This window comes from Melanaphis sacchari, unplaced genomic scaffold, assembly GCF_002803265.2.
Source record: "Melanaphis sacchari strain LSU unplaced genomic scaffold, SCAv2.0 Contig47_pilon_pilon, whole genome shotgun sequence".
Classification (NCBI taxonomy): domain Eukaryota; kingdom Metazoa; phylum Arthropoda; class Insecta; order Hemiptera; family Aphididae; genus Melanaphis; species Melanaphis sacchari.
Window position 1 is genome coordinate 541541 of NW_020271320.1, and position 27152 is coordinate 568692.

General features: G+C 26.6%; 1 protein-coding gene across 5 annotated transcripts in view; it reads left to right on the top strand.

Moving 5' to 3' along the window:
• Positions 1–293: 293 nt before the first annotated feature.
• The window catches only part of LOC112598357 (probable nuclear hormone receptor HR38), a 72554-nt gene continuing 45695 nt past the window's right edge, over positions 294–27152 (top strand). For 2 of the 5 annotated variants that reach the window (XM_025344785.1, XM_025344784.1), the window contains exon 1: positions 1080–1357. Coding sequence is in view for 1 of the 5 variants with exons in the window: in XM_025344784.1 (XP_025200569.1) it covers positions 1352–1357 (6 nt within the window). In the remaining 4 variants the exon portion in view is untranslated. Of the gene's footprint in view, positions 366–1079; positions 1358–9779; positions 9907–27152 lie in introns of those variants that run through there. The other 3 variants (XM_025344788.1, XM_025344787.1, XM_025344786.1) reach the window with 3 other exon arrangements.

Consider the following 27152-nt stretch of genomic DNA (forward strand, 5'->3'; position numbering starts at 1 on the left):
TAGTAATACATAGATAATAGTGTCCCGTCAACGTTCAGCATGGAACACGTCTGCGCTGATCGTCGTCGTCGTCGTCGTCTCAGTCGCCGCCGCCGCCGCCTCCACCGTCGTCGTCTCAGTCACCGTCGCCGCCTCCACCGTCGCCGCCGCCGCGGTACAGTGTGTAAACCGGCACGGCCGAGAACGGTCTCCGCCGCTGCCGCCACCGCCGTCGCCGCGCCTTCCGAGTTCCGCGTCCGTCGAGCACGACGACGCGGCGCGCGTCCTCAGGGGACGACAGTCGCTCGGTCGTCCGGCCGGCGCGCCGACGCCACAGCTTCGACGTCGAGACGTTTGCAGCAGCAGCAGCAGCGACAACAGCAGAGGTGAGTTGACGACGACGGACGCGATGTCATCGTTATTGTAATAATAATAAAACAATAAAAGATACTCCCCTCAAAAACAAAAATGTCCCGAGCGAGAACGGAACTACGAGCTTACACGTACGTACGCACACACACACACATATGACATTGCACTATGCACATAATAATATTGTAATAACTGCATATATTGTGTGTATAATATGTATAGTAATGCCCTGTCGCCGCCGTCGTCCCCTACCCGCGAGCCGCGCGACGCGCTCACAGTCGGTGGTGAGGGAGGCAGAACGGCCGCACCGCGCGAATCCGTATCGCATCGCATCGCCGCTGCTCGCCGCCGCCGCCGAGCGCAACAATTTCACTTCAGTCCGCCGTCTTCCGTATCACGATGTGTCCCCGATCCCGATTTCGTCGTCGTCGTCGGTTTTTATATTGTTCGCGGCTGACACGAGCGTATTTTTGACGGTTTCTCTCGAGATTTCAGAGTTTGATTATCGCGTCGGAAATATTTTATTTTCGTTTTCCGCGCTTGCCGGCGCCGACGTCGGTTTTTAATTAAAATTTACTTTAAATTTCTTGCTCCAGCAATACGTAACTGAACGAAGTGGCTACCAGCTTTTTTTTTTTTTTTTTATGAACAAGCGTTTCCGACCCGCGCACAATAACAATAATATTATAATAAATTACAAACAGGTGTAAAATATAGATATAAAAATATATTATACTTACGTGTTTACAAATATATAAATACATATCATATTATAATTATTTATTGTCGTATAAATAGACGCAACACACCGCAGTACGTACCTATTTGTATTTTGTTTTTGATTTTGTTTGTGTATGTGTGTGTGTGTGTATAAAAGAGAGAAGAGCTTGTGTACGCGCGCGCGTGCTTAGTGTTTGTTATTTTTTTTTTTTTTTTTTTTGTTTTTTACATTTATTCAATATTTTTTTTTTGCACGAAACCATTTATCTCGAACACTATAATGAAGGTATTTATGATGAATTAATATTATTTTTTTCTTTCTTTATCCTTATATTAATCACTGTGGGCTGAATTTATTTTTTATCTAGTTTTTTTTTTTTTTTTTAATCGATGACGTTCACGTTGTGTGAGCTTCCTTTATATTATTACCTACGCATGTTGTATACCATTTAGCTAGCTGCTACCGGTAATTATGGACAAACTAAAAAGTTATTTTTAAAAATATTTTATATTTTTATTTTTATTAAAAACATAACTTAACGAAAATATTTTTACTGATCGTTAATTATTTACAGTACATATACTTTTAACTAGACGAAAACATGACGAATTTATTAAATTACCAATATTTACTTAATTTATTTATTTTTTATATTTGTAAAAATATTTCAAACGTTGAAATTGTCGAGTATACCTAATGTGAACCATGTAGGTGGGTAGATTAAATAGAAGTACAGAGAGAAAACATTCTCGATATTTTAGCAAAAATTGATATAAAGTAAAATGAAATTATTTTAACCAGATGTTTATTTTGAATTGTTAAAAAAGCAGATAATCCTGTTTTTTGTTAGTTTTGTGTAAACCGGTTAAGATGAGCTTGACTATGGTACATATTTCAAAATCTTTATCTCTTCACAATTCAAATTTTATAGAGATCTATCTTGAACTGTACCAAATACATTTCATGGCCTTATAAACTACTCGCATTAGTAAAATAATCATATTTTTAATCATTTTAAAATTAAGTTATTCAAAAGCTGATAGTTGAACTGCTAAACATATTATGTGTACATTACATTGTAATTTATAATTTGGGATAATCTTACATGTGTACATATTTGAATTTTTAATCTCGTCTCTGATATTTAGAAGAAAGCTTATCTATAAATATGTAAACATAATATAACAATGCCTATATTAAAATCAATCTTTATTTACGTAGTATTATATTTTAAACGAAATGTAATTATTTGATTAGTGACTATTTTAAATAGTTCTTCAGTTTAAACTTTAAAACTATAATCTAACTAATTTAAGTAAACTGTAGGAGTGATCAATAAAATAAGTACCTATTTGATACAAAAAAATAAATATATACCTATCTAAAAAAATGTAATTCATACATAAAAATAATAAATTTAAATAAATAAATTTTAATTTATGTACATTAGCTATTTTTCAAATAAAAATATTTACGTAAATGTTGTATACAAATTATAGTTAATGAGATAATAATTTGTATTTTACTTATAGTATATTAAAACAGTAAACTATTCATATGTGCGGTAAAAATTATTATTTTTAAATATATTAATGTATGATATTAAAATATGATTAATTTAAAAATATATTTATTTAATTTTTAATTCACATTTTTAGGTATAAATACTATATTATACATAATATTATATCCACCCAAAATCAAAGAACAAATAATTGAATTAGTTGTAGACAGTATTTTTAGTTATTAATTATCATTATAACAAATAATAAATATTGTTTCATGTATAAAAATTACAAAAAATATACATTTTATTCAACCAATCATAAATTTACATTATTATTTATTTAAATAAAAACTTTGGTATGAAATTGATAATAATAATACATTTATCTTCATAGGTCATTAGAAAACATGATATTAATAAGTATTATAAATGATTATTTTCCGTCTATTGCTATTTTTTTGTTTAGGTATTGGAAATCATATATTTAATTAATCAAATCATAGAAATGTATTTTTATTTTTAGTTTTGACTTATCAATAAATGTATACTGTAATTTACACACTTTTTAATCTAAAATGTTCAATTAAAAATTAATTGAATACGCTATTAATATTTAAACCTATACGATTATTATATGAAGTAAAAATGTAAATTATTTAAAATTAAAATACAAAAGTTATTTTCATAGTTATTACCGTATTTATCATTCATATTGGGTTAGGTCAGTTTTTAAACAAATTGTTCTTTTTTTTTTTTTTATGCAATAAACTATAACAACTAAGGCCTTCGTGTGACACGACGTAATTTATGTTTGTTAACTATTCTATATATGTATGATCAATGTTTTTCAATTCATAATGATGCACAAAACGCAATAACGCAATATGCTTGAATTCATTGTTTTTAATAATGCGATGGTCTTTTAAAATGCACAGAGAATATTGTTTTAAATACAAAATTAAATACGATATATAGTTACGGTGTAGTGAAATACCGACTAATAAATTAAATGCAATATTACAGTAATGATATTTTGATTTAACGCAATAAAAGAGCTTAGTTTTAAATTTGAATGGTTTTATTAAGATAACACACCGCATTAATTAACTATGGTATAAGACATAACTAAAATTAGGAGTAAAAAATTGTTTAATAGTATTTTTAGTTGAACATCTAAAATTTATATTATTTTTTAAAATTATTATACACCATTATATTATATCACCTTGTAACTTTGTATAATATTATACGAATAATTTTTTAATCTATGTAGAATAATATAGATTATAATAATTTTAAATCAAACAATATGCGTAATAAAATTCATAACAATATTTTATTAATTTGTAGTTTTGTGCACTACTGCACATAATGCACCTATAAAAATTAAGAACGTTACGGTTTACAATATTATAGCTTGTAAAATATTATTACAAAACACGTATAAAGTTATAAAAGAAGTTTCTTTTTTTTTTTCTACATGATAAACTGCCAATTGCCATAAATTTGACTATATAAAACTGCGGGAATATTAGAATGAGATTCCAGTTTGCCCACGTGAAATTGCACAAAAAATTATTTATGCCCAATTTCTCGTAGTCTTATGAGTTTAATAATGCTGTGGTCACAGATAAATTTTAAATATTACACACATTTATATTATATTAATTCGTCCATTGATCCATTGTTGCATCCTACACATTGCACTGATTTAAAAACATACAGGTGTGCGTGTTCAGTGTGTATTATATATACATAGTTAATTCAGTAGGGACATTTGTTCGTTATTCTATACATTAACAATGCGTTTTGAAAAATAAAATTATCTATACGTTGCCTCTTCTTCAGCTATATCGGGCCGTATTTGAATCACCTATTTACATAATACATTAAATTGCACAAATAAACGAGTATGCGTAATATACCTAGTTATAATTATTACAGAGTTATGTTTTTGTTGAATTACTCAGGTATTTTTTTTGAAAGCCACTTGTAATATGTAAATGTAAATTCAACCGATGTTTGGATTTTTAGCGGGTTTCTGTGCGAGAAATTCTGGTAACAGTGTACATTTTAATGTGTTGACGCCGAATGTAGATGTATCTATAGAAATTTGCATAACGTATTGATATAGTCAATAACTAATAAATAATTCGACGGAGGTAAAATGCGATCGATTAACGATACGTAGGTATATATAGCCCATATTTACGAATACAACAATAATAATATTGATAATAATAAATATCAACAAAGTAGGTATACCGATTCACGAGATATTTTTTTTTTTTGTAACAATGGATGAAACTAAAATATAATAAAGACGTAATATCTTTCGTTTCTTCAAAAGAAATACATATGTATTATAATACAAGTTTCATTTTATTTTTCCACATAAGTGTACGACTGTTCGTACGTTCCAATAATATCCGTATATTATGTTATATGCAACATATGTATTATAATGTTCGATCTATATACCTACTGAATACTGGCCAAAACGAGTTTGTGATTTATTTATTTTCTTTTATTCTGTAATATTATATGCGTAAGTATACAAAAAAAAGAAAGAAAAAAATGACACGTACAATAAAAATATGATGTTCTTACACATCAGCGGACTTAACTGAAACACATATATATATATGCAAATTCAAAAAAAAAAAAAGTCAATAACAATAATCATTTATACATAGGTATAACATACAATACTAATGTAAACTATTGCGCGAAGAAAATATTACACTGTTCCGCATCAGATATATTTCCTATACCAACTACGTAACAAATCGACGTATCCGAGTACCTATACCTTTATTTTTTTTTCTGACCTCTAGGTCAAAATATTAATTATTAAGCACCGAAGAGTTTCCAAAAAAACGGTATATTTTATTCTCAACGGTACCTAAACGTTTTGCAGTACGGTTCGGATAAAAATTAATTATGCATGCATGTAAATAATTCGATTAAAATTGAATGAATAAAAAGTAGAATTTGTCCAAAAATTAAAGTGACGTTTAATATTAAAACAAAACATTGATCATGTCGATTTATGTTAGTGATATTATACTGCCTCGTGGTAAAAAATAATAATTATTGCACTGTTAAATATAATACACACATACTTTCATCTATTCATCATGATTATTGTAGTGTACTTTCGTGATTTAATTCAGTGTTAATTATGTAACATTTAAACATTATAAAAAAACAACCCGTGTACGTATTTTGTTGATAATAAAGTACATTTGTTCCTGGAATATTTCTTAAATTGTTGAACGAAGGATTAATTACAATTATTATTTTTTTTTTTACATAATTTATACAGATATACCTGTGTGTTAATTAACAATTACAGTAAAAAATCGTAGGTATAGGATATTGTTGTTAGTAAAATACAGAGATTATATCTTGCCCTTTGATTTTGTTCAAAAAATTTTATTTAAAATAAAAAATTACATGAGCAATTGAACTATGAGTGAAATACTGCAGGTTTATGTTTTATTAGTATCTACACACATTTTGAAAGAAATTTCATCAAACGCGTGTTGTTTTTTTTTTTTTTTATTATTATACGGATATACAACCACAATATTATAACATGAGCTACAACGGCTTGTAGTCTACAAGTAATTTTTAGGAAAAATATACGTATTGAGGTCTAAAGTATAGAGGAATGTGCGCCGCCGTACAACATTTTAAAAACTAATAACAAAAATAAACACATGGTATTCCAGTAAAAACTTTGGTAATTTGTATTTTTGTCGCATCAAAAACTTATCGTGCTCGACTCAAGCCTTTATGTATTTTATATAATATGTTCTTGTGATAGGATAAGGCTTTATATATTATGTTATACAACGTCTTTTGTGACAAATGCGATACGCATCTCTTTATTCTATGTATAGGTTGGAGATTGTGTTTTTGGTATATTTCCCACTTTCCCAGTCAACTCTCAATGAGAAAAATATTAAAGCCTCATAAAATTTTTAAGACAACTTGTTGTGCACACACTCGCCAATATATTATACACTTTATGAACAATTTTTTTTTTTGTGCCTATCGATATCGCGATCGGTTGGAATAAGCCTCAAACACTCGGAGAATATATTCTTGTTTGGTGTCAACGTATTTTCGATAAATTTATTCTTCTGCCTTCATTTATTATTTGAAGTTAAAAATGTTCAATGTTCAAATATTTTTATATCCAAGAAAAACGTTCAGGTTAACTGGAAATGGAAATTTCCATAAAACTGCCATAGTCACATTTGATGAAAATGTGCATGTTTAATGAAAGAGGGTAAGGTCATCCGATGTTTTCCGTATAGCAAATATGGACACCACGACGCTGATCTGTTAGTTTAAAGTTTAAACCAATAGGTATACATATAACTTTAAAATTGTATAAGCAACCAAGTCCAATAGCAAAAATGTTCGCTCCGTTTTCCTTAAGACTGCTCAGCACGAACCTATAATGGTGGGGAGGAGGGGTGGTTCATTAAAAATTTCGTTCCCGGGCCAAAATGTTGAAGTTACGCCACCCCACCACTGTACATATTAAACCGTTGTCGCCAGCCCGAGTCGCGAGGGTCGGCTTGAGCATCGTCTATATATATATATATAAGTGTGTGCGTGTATGTGCATGTATGCGTTTTTTAACGGTTGATGATTTGGATTACGATAACATTAGATAGAATGCAACGCCGTATACTTATTTTTAAATTCTTGTAGAGTATAGTCAGTGGTGACAGAAGCTTATTCGTAAATCACTTGCATGTGTATTATAATTTATAACGATTGATGTGTTATATTTTTGTATCATAATATTATATCTGTACGTCATTATTGACTACTTTCCTACTGTGTTATTGTAATAGCCGAGTTTTTTTGTTCTTTTTTTTGTAATATTAAATTTTACGAAAAATATCATCGTCGTCATCTTACGACCCAATCATAATTTATAAAACGCCGTAATATTATATTTTATCCGTGTCCACCTGTAAACGAAAATCTGTTACATTTTTTCGCTGTGCCTTTTTGGATTTCGAGTTAACATTTTTAACATTGACCGTATATAAAAGCTTTTTTTATGTATGATACGTTCTGATAATATAATTTATACGTCTATATTATACACACAATTTTTGATGTTTAAATCACAACTGTAATATACGTCAGTAACTTTATTATTATTACATTCCAATTGCACTCCAGTCTTGATTAGATAATTTCACGAATATTTCAACGGTCTTGAGTCACGCTATTTTACTTTTTGAAACGCATTGTTGTTTCAAATATATTCTACGTGTATAAACAATAAATTCAATATACCTATATAATATTTATTAATATAAATTCCTAATGGTAAATTGTCACTAAAAATAAACAGAATACATTAACTGAAATTTTGCCATCATATTGTTAGTGGTAAAACTAGAACTTTTTTATAATTAAAATTATTAAACTTTTGTGTTAAATGCAAATTAGTATTTGGAAAGATGTTACTGTGATTTAAAATTTTTCTTGACTTAAAACTATGTAGGTCATATTTAGTATAAAGTTGTCCAATCAATAATATTTTTTTTTTTAGTTTTGAACTTAATGCATGATATTTTGGTTTGTTCGTCTTATAAATCAATTAGTATTATCGCTTTAAATAATTGAGTCTGTTTCAAGTTAATACCATCATTGAAAATTATTGATCAATAATAGATACCTACAAATTAAATTTAAAACTGTATTACCAACTATCAAAAAAACTATTAACAGCTGAAATGTAGCAACGCCTAAATCAATCAAAATAAATATCAACTATTATAATAATATAATTATGTAAAGAGTGACGATAATATTCGTTTAGAGATCTATATTATATTATGCTATAGATTATGTAGATTATTTATAATCAATCTTACTATATGAGCATGAATTGGGTACAAAAAACTTAAGCCATTGGTTGTTTTAATAAAATATTAATTTAATTTAGGTATCAAATATTCAGCCCACAGTAAAATGTAGATTTATTTTTATTTTATAATCTGTAGAGATGTATTAAATTTGCATGTTATTATAAGTATCGTATTTAGTAGTTAGTATTGTAAACGGCATAAATCTAGTTTCGTAATAGTGTTATGAAATGAAAATAAAAATTCTATTTTGAAAAGACAATATCTGAAGAAAAAAAACAATTTCCATTATAGCTTGTTATTTCTTTGTTGATTTAAGTATAAGCTATGGTGAGTTATAATTAAAAATTTTCTAATTAAGTGCTTTATTGTATTTTATGTATAATGTATCTGATTATTTGATTATTACTGCTCATTAATCACACTTTTTTATACGTGACCATTAGTTTCATAGGTAAAAACATGTCCTGTTATAAAATACAATAAAATAAATACTCATTAGAATCATTAAAATATTAATAAAATAGGTAAAACAATAGTAAAACATTATTTATCATGTACATTGTATCTATATACATGTAACATGTTGTTGAACCTTTAAATAATTTTCGTATATTTTTAAAACATATGTACCTATTATTTTTTTAATGTATACTGTTAATCTGAAAAAATATCAAAATTATTTCATTAAAAAAGAAATACATAAATGAAATGATGTTTAATACATGCATCTATGAATATATTTATCTGATTATTTTCATTTGATTTTTTCGAACGAAAAATAAAACCAACTTCAGTAAGTTATACGATTAATATAATATTCCATCACAAAATGTTACTATACTATTCGTAATCTTGGTATGACATTCCAATCTCACTTCTCATTTTTCACTCACATTAACCAAATTTGTTTAAAAGCCGTAAAAACTCTAGGAATATTAATTCGGTCTACTTCATCTTTTACTGATATTTATTGTCTAAATTCCCTATACTATTCGCTGGTCCGTTTAATATTGGAATAGGAATGTATCGTATGATGTTCATTCTCGTCTTGCTATATTGAAAAAATTGAAAGGGTACATAAAAGATTAATGCGTTTCATTGGTTTTAAAAAAAAAAAGTTTTAAACAATAAAAACTATTACAATATAAATTATATTAAAAATATCCTTAATCTTAATCTATTATCTACTCGTAGTAAAAAAAAAATTAACAAACTTATCTTTTTTTTCTAAATTAATTAGTAGTAAAATTACTTTTTCTTTTATTTTAGAACGTATTTTTTTCAATGTTCCTCAATATTACTCACAAACAGGTCCTACTTTTTATACCAAAACCTACTGTACTAGTTATGAGTATAATAATCCCTTTGATATGAATTTGAGGGCTGGGAAATGAATCCGGACTTGACTTCTTTCATTTGTAAGTATATTACGAGTTTATTATAATAATTAACCGGCTTCGTAATTCTTATATCTATTTTAAGTTTTAATTGTACTTAGCTAATCTGATTATTATATTTAATGCTATTATCGTATATTTTATGTAGAAGTGTACTTATTATGTTATAATTTTGATATATATTATTCTGCACTTGAGCCAACTTAGGCGTTTATTTCAAAAATAATAATAATAATAATAATAAAAATATATTGACGGCAGTGTAATAATGTCATTAAAAACATTTTTTTACAGTATAATATTTATAGCTAACATCGTATTTATTATGTTATTAATTGTACTTGTATCTACAATACACAATACATATTATTATTAATAATAACTTATTATTGATTTATTCAATTTATTCGTTCATTTGCATTTTTTCCTAAACTTTATAATTATAATTCTTTATAAATTGAAAAGAAAAAATTTTAAAAGGCCAATATTTTTGATATTTTTTTCCAATAATTCACAAGTAATTCGTGTTCAATAACACTTTTTGATATACAATCCTACCTTCAGCATTGAGACAGCAATACACATATTTTTCATATTGAATTAAAGTTATTAAATATTTCTAAAATAAAACTTAACATAAAACAATATCAATAAATTATACCTTAGTATTATAATATCAATATTATGTGAACTTTACGTTCTTTATTACGTGTTCTGCTCAAATAATGGGATTAACTTTGTATTTTAATGGGGATGGCATTAAAATTATTCATAAAAAAATGACCCGTATCTGATTATCATTTTACCTGCTTCAATAAATTATGGATGTACAAATAAATTGATTTAGGAGTTATGAGGAGAATATTGAAATTTTTCACCATAGGCTAGGCGAACGAAGACCCTCCATATTATGTCACAGAATTTAAACGATATAACATAATTCATAGATGACAAGAGTTGCTTATCTTGTGCAGTATAATAAATAAGTAGTCTGCAGGAATACCAATATAATCAAAATTGTACCCTTATACAGACAATATATCTGAAGCTCTTTGGGTTTTAAAAATGCAATGAATACTATTCATGAGCAAACTTAACATTATAAAGTCAATTTACTGCCTACATAGATTAAATAAAATCAGGATCAATCTAGGAAAAAAATATTTCATAAACTTTGTTTGTCAGATTGTATCTTTTATTTATTATTTTTAATAACTAAATGATAAATACTTTTCAGCTTAGATTTTAAGCGAAATGATAAAATGTATACATTTTATAATGAAGTGTATTTTTATTTTATTTTTTAATATAATCTTGTAATCTAGTTGTCATTTCAAAGAAGAGGGAAGTTAAACGTAAACATTTCAATAAATATCTTAATAATAAATTAGAAAAAAAAATAAAAAGATTACGGAAAAATTGGAATATTTAAGAAATACCAATTTTAAGCAAATCTTGTAAATCATTTTTTAATGATAAAATATATATAAAAAAAAATCTATACTTCAAATTTTTACCGAATATTTATATAATGTTATTTTCTATACATGGTATTACTTTTTAGAAAATATTTTGGTTATTTTTTAAATATTTATAGACATTAAAAATATTTTACCAAGTAAATAAATTGATAAAAAATGTTTACGTTCGACTAAAGCTTGACAATTTAATGATAATTTTTCTTTTCAAAATAATAAAAAAAAACTTTGAGCATAAATCCACATTAATTTTTCATAACTTTTTTATATTTTCAAATTTTAATAATATTCTTTGGTCAATGGTAAAAGTATTTTGACCGTAGCCGAGAGTCGTTATATTATTAAATTATGATTCCTATCGAATTTATTCGATGTGCGAATAGAATACAATATACGAATTTAATAATAATAATAACTTTTGTGTAATTACTTTTGTTAATTTAGAGACATTTGAATAAAAAAAAAAACCCACGATTTCTTTTACGTAATGGTATTCATCGGCTATTAAAAGTACTTAATATGTGATGTGTAAAAGACTATGTAAAATTATTGAGTTAAGAATATTCAGAGATTCTTTTATAGACGCTTTTTCTCTATAAAAAAAAAAAAAGTTTATTTTCTAAAATGATAAGTATAATTATTTTTTATAGACAATGTTAATTCAATCAACTATCTACAGTGTTACTCCATTTGATATAACATATTATAAGTGAATTATACCTATTTATTTTTATGGTCTTATTTGTATTAAAAATATTTATGCAGATGTGTTTACGTTTATAAATTTCTTCTAAATTGAAGAAAACAAGGTATAATATTATGACGTTGATAAAAAATAAGTTGTGAAATTTCTACGAATCGACATAAAATAACGAAATAATTACTTCTTATTTATAAGTATAAAACATTAGTATGAGTTTCAAAATAGTTTTAGATTATTATCAATTACTTTTATGTACTAAATAATATGTTGGACCCCTGTAGCTGGATCGCCTGGACCACTTCGCATGCCAAACGTAAATTACTGATAGTTTCCACTATGGAAGTTAAAAGCACTTTATCGTTAAAAAATTAAATTTTGAATATTTGCATACCTTTAAACAGGAGCGTCATTTCAGGTTTTTCTTTCGGGTATTTGTATTTGTATTTTTATGTTCTCGTTTTGTGATGACACTGTATAATATTTTTTTTTCACAAGGTTATACCAAATACTCTTACGAGTGATCTATTATTTACAATTTAATTTTATTCATCATTACAGCCATAATAGTTTATGCACTCTGTCGTAAATAAGTACTTGCCAAAATTATAAACTACAAATTAATATAATAATTTTAACTCGTGATTTTGATTTCAACAAGAGATAGAACAAAAAACGTTATATACTCAGAAGTTTTATAAAACTCTTTATCAACAACAGATTATTTAGCATTTCTTTTTTATCTGTATTCATTTTTAATATAAAAATATATATTTATCATAAATGCCGCTAAATATTTTTCAACACGTTTTCATTAACCGTTTTTTTATTTACTTGCCGATCACATTAAATGATAAAATTTGAATGAAAATTCTACACATCATCGTCCGAAGGCAAAATAAATAACCAATCACGGGCGAAGCCGTGTCGGGTCGATTAGTTGATATAATAAAACGCTAGAAGAATAAATGCAGATAAATGCAGTAGCAATAAATAAAATAGTACTTCTTAATATTATATTCTACATTTTTAAATCGTCGCTTAATATTCGTAAAATTATATTTGTAAACCAACTAAGAATTTACTTACGTATTTTTATAATGTAACAATGTAATCTGTATGTGGATTTTATAATATTATCAGCTTATTATCGATATCAATTATCAGTTATTATTATAAATAAGAATAGATACACTATTAGTTATAACTATTGTCTATTACCATGCGGCGTAAAATGCGATAAAAACAGTGTAACAAAACATTTTTGGAACAATAATGAATACCATGTCATCCTGTTTACTTAATTAATTAATAGCGCGATAATTGTTTATAACCAATGTAATCAAAGTTGTAATTTATGACTGACAGTAAACCAATATTGATAAGTGTGTCAATATAGATATTAAAATTCAATTTAAGAATATTTATTTTTAAGCATTACCTCAGCAGAGCGCAGGCCAATTAGAACTATTTTAAAATTAAGGGGCGCAACCACACACCTCGATCCCCTAAATAACTTCCATGCCTTTAAATATAAGATATGATATGAAATTTCTGTACACTCAAATTGCAGCGACCTGCCGCCACCGAGTTATGATAAGAATACTGATACAGAGTAAATACCGAGTCTCGTCAAAAAAAGTTTTCAAATTAATTTTTTTAAGTCACTATATAAAAAAACTAGTAAAAATTACTACTAGCGCTTTCTAAATGTCAACATTAAGAAATAATTTTATTCTTTCACCGTGACATTATCGTATGGATTACTGTATGGAGCTTTTTTCTAATAGTTTTATTTAACATAATATACATTACCTTACCAAAAGCCTATGACTAATCAATAATCGACATATCTTAAATCGTGTCTGTAGCTGGAAAACAATTCTTTCGTTTCACATCGAGTTTCGTATAAAGTATTAATTAATAAAAATGTGAAGAAAACCCGAGAGTAGGAGACATTGCTTAAATACTATCTCGTGGTGCATAAGTATTCGACGAGTGCATTCAAACGCACTGCACGTAGGTACCTATATGCTAACTACACGCAGGCCACATACGCATTACCACGGACAACGTTTTTGCGTTCATTGACTTTTGATGAAAAACAGACAAGAGTGGAGTAGAGGAGAGAAAGAAAAGAATAAAAATAAAAAATAAAAAATAAATAAATAAGTCGTAGCGTCGTCGTTTGGCATACGTCGATGGCGACGATGCAGATGCGCCGACAAACACCTCGTGTTCAAATAGACGTTATATGCTCTATAGTGGAAAAAAAAAAAGGGCAAAAGAAAGAAAGGAAAGACAGGAGAAAAAATCCACCGACAAAAAAGCGACGGTTAGAGGAGAGGATTGGCAGATACGAGACGAAAATAAAAGAATGATTGCGTGCGATCGAGAATCGACGTTAAATCGGTACCGATCTATTTCGGTCGGACTTGACGCGCGCGCACGCTGCACGATGCACCGCTCTCTGCTGCACCACGCTGCAGATAAATGCATTTGCACTGTTACCATAGACTGTGTGCCGGCAGCCGCGACCACAAAACGCGGTCACCGCAAAACCTGTGTAGTTATATTGTTAAGAATTACGAGCTACGACTAAGGGTCGCGGTTTGTACGTGGTTATAATTTTTACGATATTATAGGTACATAAGTGTACCTACATAATATTATGTAAATATTATTCAATATTATTTTTTACAGTTACTTACGATTTATTACAATACACGTGTTCGCGGATTTAGATATATACCGATATTCTTTATTACCAAACATCAATTTTTCTATGAAATTATAATTATGTATAATCTGTTACTATTTTTCTATATTTCTACTTGATAGTAGCCCCAACAATCCGCAATAATACATCGTGGGTTTTATGACACAAGTATACACTTCAGTATTTTTATTATACAGGACGACGGACTTTTGTTCTTAGCACAGTTCTAGTTAAAAACGACTGTAACGTGATCGGAGCAATCTTATTACTGTATCCGTATTAATTATCCAGGGAACGATTTCTATTCCTTATTGTGGATACGTTTTCCGTAGCTGGAAGTCTGAAAACCTGTGAAAGGGATTTTTTACAAATAAAAATACACGATTAGCTTATATAATATCATCTTGAATGGTTATTAATGTAACATTTAAAATAGTATTTTATTACACGAATGTGGCTGTTTGTATGTCTATTAGAATTTGGTCGTATTGATGGTAAATGTCGAACTAACTGCTGTAGTGCCGAGTGTCATTTTAGTAACAAACAATAATTTTTACGAAGTCGAAAAGTATCGAGTACCTATGTATTTTTAAGTAATATAACATGCAGGACGCAGAAATATAGGTACAGTTTACGATATAGATAACCGTATGTAGGCCCGATTCGATCGTTATAAGACAAAATAGGTGGGTATAGTACTAGGTAGTAGGTACGTACATGTGTGGTAAAAACTACATTTTTCCACCCTATGTCTTGTATACCTACTCATCCGGATTAATTTTTTCCCATTGAATGAATCAAAATAATAGTTATAACCATTATAATTGCTTTGCTTGATGTTAGACGTATATTTACATGGGAAAATGCTTAGATAATATACTTATTGATATTTACTATTCGTAAACCGACAAGCGTGTTTCGGACAAGACTATGAAATACCTACGATCCTCTTTGAAGTGCTGTCACTGTCACTAATTGTAACGTAAATCGCGTACAATGTTTACCCTAGAATGATATTTCTGATAATATTCGCGTCTCTAACATGAATTGTAATGGTTATAAACTTAGAACTTATATTGCAATAATACAAAACATAGAGATGTTTTCTTGTTTAATAATATTTAATATTTTTTTTTTTTTTTTTTTTGACAAAATTTTTTATTTTTTACGTGCAAATATTGAATATTTAAATTTGAATTATATTTCTATTTAATTTCTGAATATTATACCTAAATAATTATTTTAACGTTTAATAAAATTAATAACTTAACTAGTAAAAGTCATTATAACAATCTAAATTTTTTTAGTTAGTTTTAAAAGTTATACCTAAAGTTAAATCATGTTTAAAAATATCCATAAGACTAAACTGTAGTTAAAACTAATTAATTATTGTCACGTTTAATCACTCGGTAATGTATGTGTAAATGATTTTAAAAAAAAAATAGTATTTCTTGATTTAAAATTTTAGTTTGTGGTAGATGCAATGAGTAATCGTCAGAACTACTACAGCTAATGTGCAATAAGAAAAAAAATAGTATATAGTATTGATGAACAATATGAAGGATGCGTTAAAAAAAAAAAATTATTATTTTAAATAAACTAAAATCCAAGTGGTAAATTAAAAAATTTAAATTTTAAATTTTAAACATTATAATATTATATTATTTAGGGTATTGTCATTTTCTAATGACTTTACTCGATCTAACTATATCATTAAATTGTATTTTCAAATATCATTTTTTTTTTTTTTTTTATTGTGTCAATATTACATTGTGATAGTTTAGTTTATATTATGTAACATACAAATTTATATTTCACGTTTCATTAAATTAAAATAATTAGTTTCACAAAATTAAAAAAAAATTAAAAAAGTTTTTTTTTTTATATTTATTGAAACTTTCAGACACAATCTTCTTACTATTATAAATTATAATAAACAGCTACACGTAGAATTCGATGAAAGTCAAGAGTATTTTTTTTTATTTTTTTTTTGTGTAAACAATTCGTACTTTTAATCGATTTTCTCGTGAAAATATCATCATGAATACACACTGAGTAAAATTTTAAACTAAATAGCATTCGATCAATCGGACAAGTGTATCAAACTTTTATCAAAATTAATGAATTTGAAAATCTGAAAACATGGCGATTATTTATCAATACGACTAACTTTTACATATACTTATTCGACTATATGTGTACCTACTCATAAACACGCATAAACCAATATTATTATGTTATCTGTAAAGTATATTATTAATAACATATACTGTGCGTAGATGAATATATATTTATACAATATACAGTCAGTAGTGTGTATTTTACCATTGTAGATATTATGGTTTTAGATCTATGAAATATAATTTATGATTAATATCTCGGACTGCAGTTGACGAATGGTTTTCGTCTCTCCTATTTTTGGTAGATTTATATCTCACCCCGGCTCTTTTTCCACAGACATACACTTATTAAAGCCAATGGATGATTTAGAATGGTCTAAGCATCCCGGAAAGAAACCACTTCTATCGTTTTTTTTTTTTATATAGGAAAATGGGTATACAAAAATCCGAACTTAACAAATATTTTTGATCTACAATCTAAAACCGCTACTAAACAGAAATTCCCGATACGGCGTATAATACAGAATGATTATTTTAACTTAATTTAAACTCTAAAATTTAAATCATATAGCTCATCATTCATTCATTCATTCATTCATTCAAAAAAAAAATAATGTGAAAACATAAAAAATAGTATATAATAAGACAAATTTTAAAAAATTTATTTTATAATAAATACTTTAAAATAACTATTTATTTGCAAATCGGAAAATTTACCGAGCTTTTGTAGTTCAGATCATTAAAGCCGAATAGCATAAACATAAACAATCACTAAACATTTAATGAATGAATAGTGTTCTTTGCACTTGATTTAATGACCCATAATTATATTCTATTAATTAATTAGGTTTTTTTATTCAACTCGGTATAGTTATTATACGTATAATATTATGCTAAAAGAAAATAATGTACGCATGTTTTCGGGAAAAATTTTATGTTACATACGTTTTTATAATGATTTATTAAAATGATATATTTAATTTTCTCTGCTCAGTCGCATCTGAAAATACACATAATATAATGAAAATCATATTAATATATTGTTGAACAAAAAAATATATTTAAAATTATAAATAATAAATTATAACTAATTAAGTTATACTTATTAACCCCAAACGCGTTCAAATATTATAACATGTAAGACATATATAATAAATCGAAAAATATTTGTTTTTTTTTTTTAAGTACTACTATACTTTTATATTTAAACCACTGGCAGCTATGCATATTAATATTATATTATCTATAGGTATTACATTATACCTAATAAGTAAATAAAAAATGAGCTTTTTGTTATGAATTTAATAAAATGTAAATTTTACACATCTATTGTGCAACTCACTTAAGGAGGCAATGATTGTGCAATAATAACATTAAATGCATTTTTAATATTTTCAAATATTTATAAAATATTATTTCACAATTTCATAATTATAATCACAATATTTTTTTAAAACATATTTTATAATAAGTGTAAAAGTTAAAAATCAAACCAATATATTTCGTGCTGACATTTAGATTTATTACGAGTTTCATGAGAAAATATCAATGAAAATATTACTTATTAATGTCCACGTCGACTACTGAAGCTGTATCAAAATTTCGCACGATAATTTTTCTTTTAAATGACATTCTTTCGAAAAAAAAATGATAAAAATAGACTAAACATATATATTTATTATCATTTAGGATGCGTATTTAATATTCTTATGCACACAATTAAAATTAAAATACCTTATTTTTAGTCAGAACATTTAAAGCTTTCGGTATGATTTTGAAAATGTTTTGTCATGATTATTTTTAAGTATTAAGATTTTGAATTAACTTGAATCGCACAATCATTTTTATAAAATAAACAATCATAAATATAATTTTATATTATTGTTATGACTTTAATGAATTGCATGTAAATACGATTATAAAACTTGTTTCGATTAAGATTTAAGACTTAAAAATGTCTTCTTTTATAGATTTATTTATATTTTAACGTGAATAAATTACGAATTCATTATTTTCTTAGTTTAATGCTTAACTACTAATAAGTAGACAAATATTGTGTACACAATTCAAATATATCTTATTTAAACTGTATTAAAAAAGTAACTTATTAATTACGCTACAGGATGCAAATAATTGCAGTTATTGAAAAAAAGCAATTTTTTTTTTTTTTTTGACAATTGCCTATTTTTTTTAATCAATCCCTTTTGACCGCATAGTGTAGATATAATTCAGTTACTCAACGATAAAATTGTATGATTAAACATGTACACTATTATATATACTTTACCCGAATAACAATAATGCTTAAAATATTTTATTAACACAATTGTAATTGAGTTTTATAATGCTTTATAATAATGGAGATAAATAACACAGAGCAATGCGTTGTTGAGATTAAAATATGTGAAATAATCGATATAAATAATATAATAAATACGTTTGTTTGAATAAGATATTTTTACGTGCACATAAAAATAAAGAACATATTATTATATTTTATTTTTGCAACTACAGCATTTCGTCTCGTATAACTTATGATTTATGGGGACGTTTTTAATAGACCTACACTATTCATAATTTTAACGTTTGTAGATTATCAGTCTCCCATACCGTCTATATTTCATATATTATTATTAAAAATTATTATAGGTATTTCATTTAATACCAAATCAGTAAAATGACCGATTTCAGATTAATCGAAAAACACAATTACATATTATATTCTAGATCGAGTCACAGAAATCCTTAAACGTCAAGGAACTTTTTTGAATAAGACATAATATGTGCAATGTGCATATTATTATACATTATTATTATTCACAGGCTCACGTGTTATGAGGTTCACATTCTTAATTTTTGATCACAAAAACAAAATTTTTTGTTAACAAAAGTAGCAGGAAAATTTTTTTCATGATTGAATATCAAGAGAAAGTAGTGGCGAAAATGGAAATGTATATAATAAATATAACTATTACAAAATATTTTAATATAATATAACGTTTAAAGTTTTTGTACTAGTTATATAATCGATTACCAACTTATTAAAACATTGAAGATATTATTTATTTTATTTTTATCACACTAAGACATAATGAGAGCACATTGAGCATTTTTCTTTTTATTCTACTTATTTACATTAAGTTTAATATTTAGTAAACATTTATTTAAATAAATAATAAAAAATTACTGTTTACAAACGTTGATAAATCAAAGTCCTCGATAAAGCATAACTATACATCCTAAGGGTGCTCTCGATTGTCCGATTTCGATTAATGTAGTTAATGTAGGAATATTTGTTAGTTATTCATTGTACTAGATAAATAAATTCGACAAGCAAAAAATACGACCCGAAATATCACCAGAAACTAATTTTGTTCAAACAAACAAATATTTCAATAAACCTATTTAAGTAACAAGCAATCATTTTCAAAAATCATGTATAATAAGTACCACTGGTGCCTGCACAAATAATAAGACTAACACCTGCTAAATTAAGATTAAAAACAAAATAATTCCTAAAAAAGAATATCTAAATGACTCATAAATATTATATAATGTATTCAAAGAGGAGTAAAAAGTTAGATGCTAAAATAAATATTTTTCATAATTAATTATTAAATAATATTCGACAACGCACGTTAGCAATTGGTGATCATGGTCTATAGTTATACTTTTGTAATTATATATTGACAATAATAACAGTTTTTTCGAATTGATTAAATTACGTATTATTGGACACCTCAAACTTTTAAGAAACACTAAAAAAAAAACTTTGGAATTTTATAACGGTTTATTCTGTTTTTTCATTAGGTAAAAATATAATTTTTCCTTCATCTTTACCAACTGTTCCTATCACTCACAGTAACACGTAATAGTATTGCGCAATAACTTGTTTTTATCCTTTTTTTTAATCATATCCTATAAAAATTGATGCTTTTAGCTAACTTTTTATCTGCTGTTTATATTTTATATAGTTAATTATAGTTTTTTCATAATATATCAGAACAAATAATTTGCACATACCTAAGTAACTTAAATTATTTAAGGTACCTAGGAAACTTTTTAATTAACAAAATTATGTATAAGTCATATTATTTTCAGTATTTTTGTTGTCACATATTATTTATATTTTATGATATTAATTATGGTCAAATTTTAATAAAAATATTTACATAGTTTTTAAGTACTATAAATGTCCCTGAAAAATAAAAACAATAAAGTAAAACTATTAAAAAAATTGAATTAAAAATAACTATAGTCTGTAATCTCAATTTTATAAATTATTGTCTCTTATATTTTATATATTATGATTTATGATATACTTTATCATGATTTTCTCTACACAGTATATTATCTATTTTTATAATATAATTACTTACGTTTAACTTTTTGAAATTCAATTATAATATTTATATTCAATTGATTTATACATTTTCTTTGGTTTCTTTGACTTGTACTTTTAATATTTCTCCAGATCAAAGTACAGTCATCTAGATTACACACACATCTGCAAACCCAATGTTTTTTGCTATTTATTTGTTACACCCTTGTTACGGAACAGTTGGGACTTAATATTATAATTTCCCCGTTTAATTCCACTCTCTCAACACTCAAATATTTGTCGTAAATTTAGCATTGCACCACTGCAGTTTTTATTATTTTGTTATTTCTTTCAAACAATTTTTACTCTAACTGAACATTGTAATGTATTGTGAACGTTATTAAAATATGATACTTACTCTATAAAAATGTTACCACAAATTCTTCTCAAGTTTCAATTATAAATAATTAACTTATATATATTTTTATTATATACACATAACGTATATGTTATTATGTATAAAATCTGTACAAATATACGGTGTATATTTAACCAAAAATATAAACATGATGATTTCAAGACGATCCGTTAATTATATGCATTTTTAACTGCGTATAACTATAAATTTCAGTCGCAGTTTTTGTTCATAACCATAAATTATTGTTAGGGATAATTAAACTAACTGTTCAAAACGATTTCTGGTCAGATGAATCTGATTATATAAATTTAGAAACACTACTTTAAATCACTGTTTAATATCACTATGTAATATTAATTGTTAAATATATTTATGCAACTCTGTAGTTCAGTGCGTAAACAGATTTTGAAATATTTTTGTCAGATTTTAGTATGTACTCGTATTATATAATATATTGTAGTAAATAATAATATTATATTAAACAACATCTCGCAAATTGTGTAGAAAGCCACGGTTAACTACAGCGTGCTTTTACTCTTCCTGAGTAACACAACAAAACAATTTCAGAGTTCTAAAGATACTAACCGTTTGTTATTTTTTTTTTTTTTTTTTTAATGAAGTAGTAAGATATAATACAGTAAAAATTTTACAAATCATAGACGTATATTTATTCGTTTTAATCTCTAAGTTGTAGTGCTATGTTCTTTCTAGAGTTTTAAACTTTTAGTGTGAGTTTTTGAATATAGCTGTGTATAGTAACTATAGTGATTCGGTAGTAGATATGCAGATCAGAAAAAATATGAATTTACAATTAGATTTGAAATAGTTCTCTAAGTCTCATTCACTCGATTTCAGTTTCAAAAATGTAACATAATAATTAATAATCAAAATCAATGAAGTCCAATTATAAAAAACAGTTGTATTAAAAATCTTCTCTGAATAATTTAAAAACTAGAGATTTATTATAGGAGTAAGAAAGCCCATTTTACTCTTAGAAAGATGTAATTTGATTATCAATTTGAACAATAAATGTATATAAATTATCGTCATCATTGTAATCGTGATGACTGCATGATATACAGATTATCGTGTCAACGAATGATATTTACACAATTATACGTATTAAACCGTTGTATAAGTACCGTGAAAAATAGGAGAACGAGTGTTGAAAATGTATAATATGATGTATGGGCGCCGTATCGCGTGCAGTATAGAGTGGTGCATGTGTAATTGAGATATATATGTACATTATTTTACACATACAAAGTGATTCACCAAATATAATAAGCACTTACCAAAATATAAGACATAAATTATTTGTAAAAGACATGTCAAGTATTGTTATCCTAATACGTTATAAATCGATGACAATACCGAGTTGAATTTTAATTTAAATAGGTACATAATTCAGTATTTTAATAGTAAAAAAAAAAAAATTATCCACTTAATATCTTACAGTGAAAAGGTCGTTAGGTATTCGTTTAAAAAAATAAAAAAATGTCTACTTCGCTTTAGATGTTTAAAAAAAAAAAAAAAATAAAATCCAAGGATTTTAAAATATTATGATCATTAAGTATGCTTAAAAAATTCAAAAATTTGAAAACGAATAAAATATACATTATTCAAAGGTAAAGGGAGGGTTTTGTATGCTTAAAAAATCATCCTGTACGCGTATACAGTATATTATGTACATAGATACGAGTGTATACATAAAACAATCTAACATGTCGCTCGCCAATATCTATATTATGCCTGCAAATAAACCGTCGTGTCGGACTAATGACTATTATTAAACGCGCGTCTGTATTATAAAAATACGTAATGCACAAAACCGGTAGATAGGCTTAAGTATAGATAGGTACTATTCACGTTGTAGCAATATGGGCACAATCTTGTTCGGAGCGGCGGACGCCGCCACATGCGTAAACGCGTGTTACAACAATAATAATGTGTATGATAATACGAGCACAAGACGTAATATCATATAATCATTATAATATCCGTTATTCTATTATCATATATACTGTTAAAAATAGGTGCCTTTCGGTCGTTTCAGTGCAGGATATCGATGAAATACAATGACCACGGCTTACGCGCACAATCGCGCGCGGATATTATTATACCTATAGCGGTGCATATATGCAAGCACGATCGCATTTTACCATGCCAATGACGTTAAACGGCTATATTTACACTGTTGTACTCGCACGACAACGAGTGTAACTGCCACCGCCGGTAAAGCATACGCGCGATTGTTGCAATTTATTGTATATTTTATTTATTTATTTTTTATTTTACTTTTTCCATCTCGCGCATCTGCGTTCTAGCCGTTTTCACATCTACATATCCATTTTACACGTGTATCGTAGTTTCGGTGATTTTCATTATAATATTATCATTCGTGTTACGAATCGCAATTGTTATGTATATTTGAAATTTTGAACGAACCTGCGCCTCCCGCTCGCGTACCGCAGACGCCCATGGCCGTGTTATTATTTTTTACGAACTCACTATACACACCTGCACTGCTTGTCACACGACGTAATATTTGAATGTTATGATATTGTTATATAATTTTATTTCTATATTTATTTTTTTTTTTTTAAGCCTTCGGTATCACGGGCCATTGAGTGATTACAATATGATTATATTACCTTTTCAATACAAACGGCAATAAAACATTTTTAATTTTGCTTTGAAGTTGGACATGATGTGTTAATTTGATAGCAGTAAAAGTTGGTTTGAGAATACCTAGCCATTCAAAAACCGTGATAAAAATCTTTCCTTTATCTATTGAATTCTAAGACGGGTAAGAACGACCGACTTCAAATTGTCTATCTATTTCAAAGGGAAACGTTCAATTAGCGATCCTTATTGTTTAATTTTATCGAGTTTAGTAGAATGAGATATCCATGGTTGTTGGTTTTTATTTTTAATAAATGTCTGTGCCAGTCTCTAATTGAATTGAATTTCATTGGTGACGATAGAAAAGATATAATTGCATTCTTAACTACATGGTTGGCTCATTTATTTTCTTCTTTTATGTTGGAGTATTCCGAGATCCAAAAGTGTTAATTTTTTTAGTTATAATTTTAAAGATTTTAAATTTTGTTTTAAATATTAGACGTATAATAAATAATTTTTACTTTTAATTGCGACAAATGAGTCCATAAAACTATTGAGTCATTGATATGGTATTCAGTCATTATATCGAGTATTTTGAGAATGACATTTTGAGATTCAACTGTAAATACCAATCATAAATAATTAGTTAAAACACAAGTTATAGATTAATCCATATAACGACAGTTCCAACCGCACTAATGCATTTAGAAGCGTCAGTGAATATTTTTTCACTTATATTATTTTGATTTAATGATATTAATGTTGTTTGTAACTAGAAGGAGATGAAGGGTTCTTTTTTATTTAGAACATTTGGTGTATGGTGCTTATTTAAATAACATCTCTCTTCAAAAAAATTAGCATTGGTGTGATTATGAATACATTCTATATTTCCAAGTTGTTCTCTTGTAATATTTTCGGAATATTTAGAATTTTAGATTAAATCTAATAAGAAAAGTGAACTCGTGAATTTTACTCTTTAATTTAAACAAATCTTAAGTCTACTTACAAATCAAATAAAGAGATATCTGATAAATTGTAAATGTATAGGATTAGACTAGAATAGTATACGCATGGGTATGCGAAGTCTTAAGTTGTGTATTACATCTAATTTTCTAAATTAGAATTTATTCGCAGCTGACCAAATTAAGGCTCTGGAATAAAGATTCAATATAATGAAAAAGTTTTAGGTTTGTGTAAAAATAATTACAGTTTTAGAACTCCGTAATATTTAAGACAGAATTTTTACCAAGTCTTTGATAAACTGTATTTTTTGAATTGTTAAAATGTTAAAAACCGAACATTTATTATCGAATTTTATACCTATTTTTATCAGTTTATTATTTAATATTTGTTATTTTCTTACATTTATTTTTATTCAGTTACTAATATAAAAATTACTTTGTGACTTTCTAGAATAAAAAGTAAAACTTAATGTTAGTTCAGGAATTCGGATTATTAAAATCATAATTCATATTATAAATAAGTTTGAAGAATTTTTAAGTTTTTCTTTTAAAGAAGTATGGAAGTCATTCGCTTAAAGTGTAAATTTATAAATCTGTGTAGAACTCCATTTATTTGAAAAAATTGTTTTGACGAAAATTAGCCGACCACTACTAGAAATATTATTTAAAAAAAAAAATTATCGATACAACTTAACATTTAATTATGGCTAAAAATACTTATGAGATAAAATAATTTAATCAAAAAAATGTATAATGATCGCAACCAAACACTAAAGGGGAAGAAGAACATTTTTTTATGCCGTGTCAATGTAGAGATGTCAAGTTGTAAAGATTTGTTTTTTTATTTTACATACACTTTTTACTCCATTCAAGTTTGATACATTTTTATTCACGAAGTTGTCGCTTAAAATCTTTTACAATAATTAAGTTGTTGAATGTATATGTCACTAAGCTTAAAATAACACATTAATATATTATTATGTTGTTCTGTGTGTTCACTTCCACGTCGCTGTTATTAAAAATTTGATTCCCCTACTTATGTAATCGTTTCATTATGTGTTTAGTGTTTTTCACTTACCTTATTCTTTACGATGTAGCTGGGCAGTATCTGTTTTATTAGTTTGATACCCGTTATTTTTTATGTCCTTCATACTCTATGGGTGCAGTGGATTCTGTTGATAATTTAAAAAAATTTTCATTAATTTTCATCTGATTGGGAGGTGATTGATATCCATGGAGTGATTGTCTTTTATAATTTTACCTATATTACGTAGAGCCATTAAACCAACTAAATTAAATAAGATAAGTGTTGTATTTCATAGCACCTGAGATTAGCTGCCATGTGTTATCAATTAATAATTTTCTTAGTAAAAATAAAAATATAATATGTTGCGTTTGTTAAAAATAATATTTTGAGCTTACAAACATGTTAATATTTTAATAGTTTTATTAGCTTTTAATGCTTTACTAAGAATTTATCATGTGTTTTTATCAAAATCTCTAACAAAATACACACATTTTGAAATCAAAATTTTATTCCTTTGGAAATTTTTAAAGGGTTATTTGATTCTATTTACATAAATGAATAATTGTATAGCAAGTCTTATAAAAGCTCTAGAATAATAAAAATATTACAAATATCATAAAAAATATATAGATTTTAAAAATTAAAATTTTTCATTTCATGTTGATTTGAATTCAATTAATTGGTATAAGAAAAATATATTAATTATAGACTTTAATAATTAGCATATACATAAGATATATTTTAATATGAATTTTATTTTTCAGACTCACCTACTTATTAGTTCCTATGTGTAATAAATTTTATAAATATTTAGCATACGTCATGTTTATTAAATTTGAGTATAGATTTTCACAAGATTTATAAATCGTTATTAAGTTAGAAAAACGGCTTTTAATT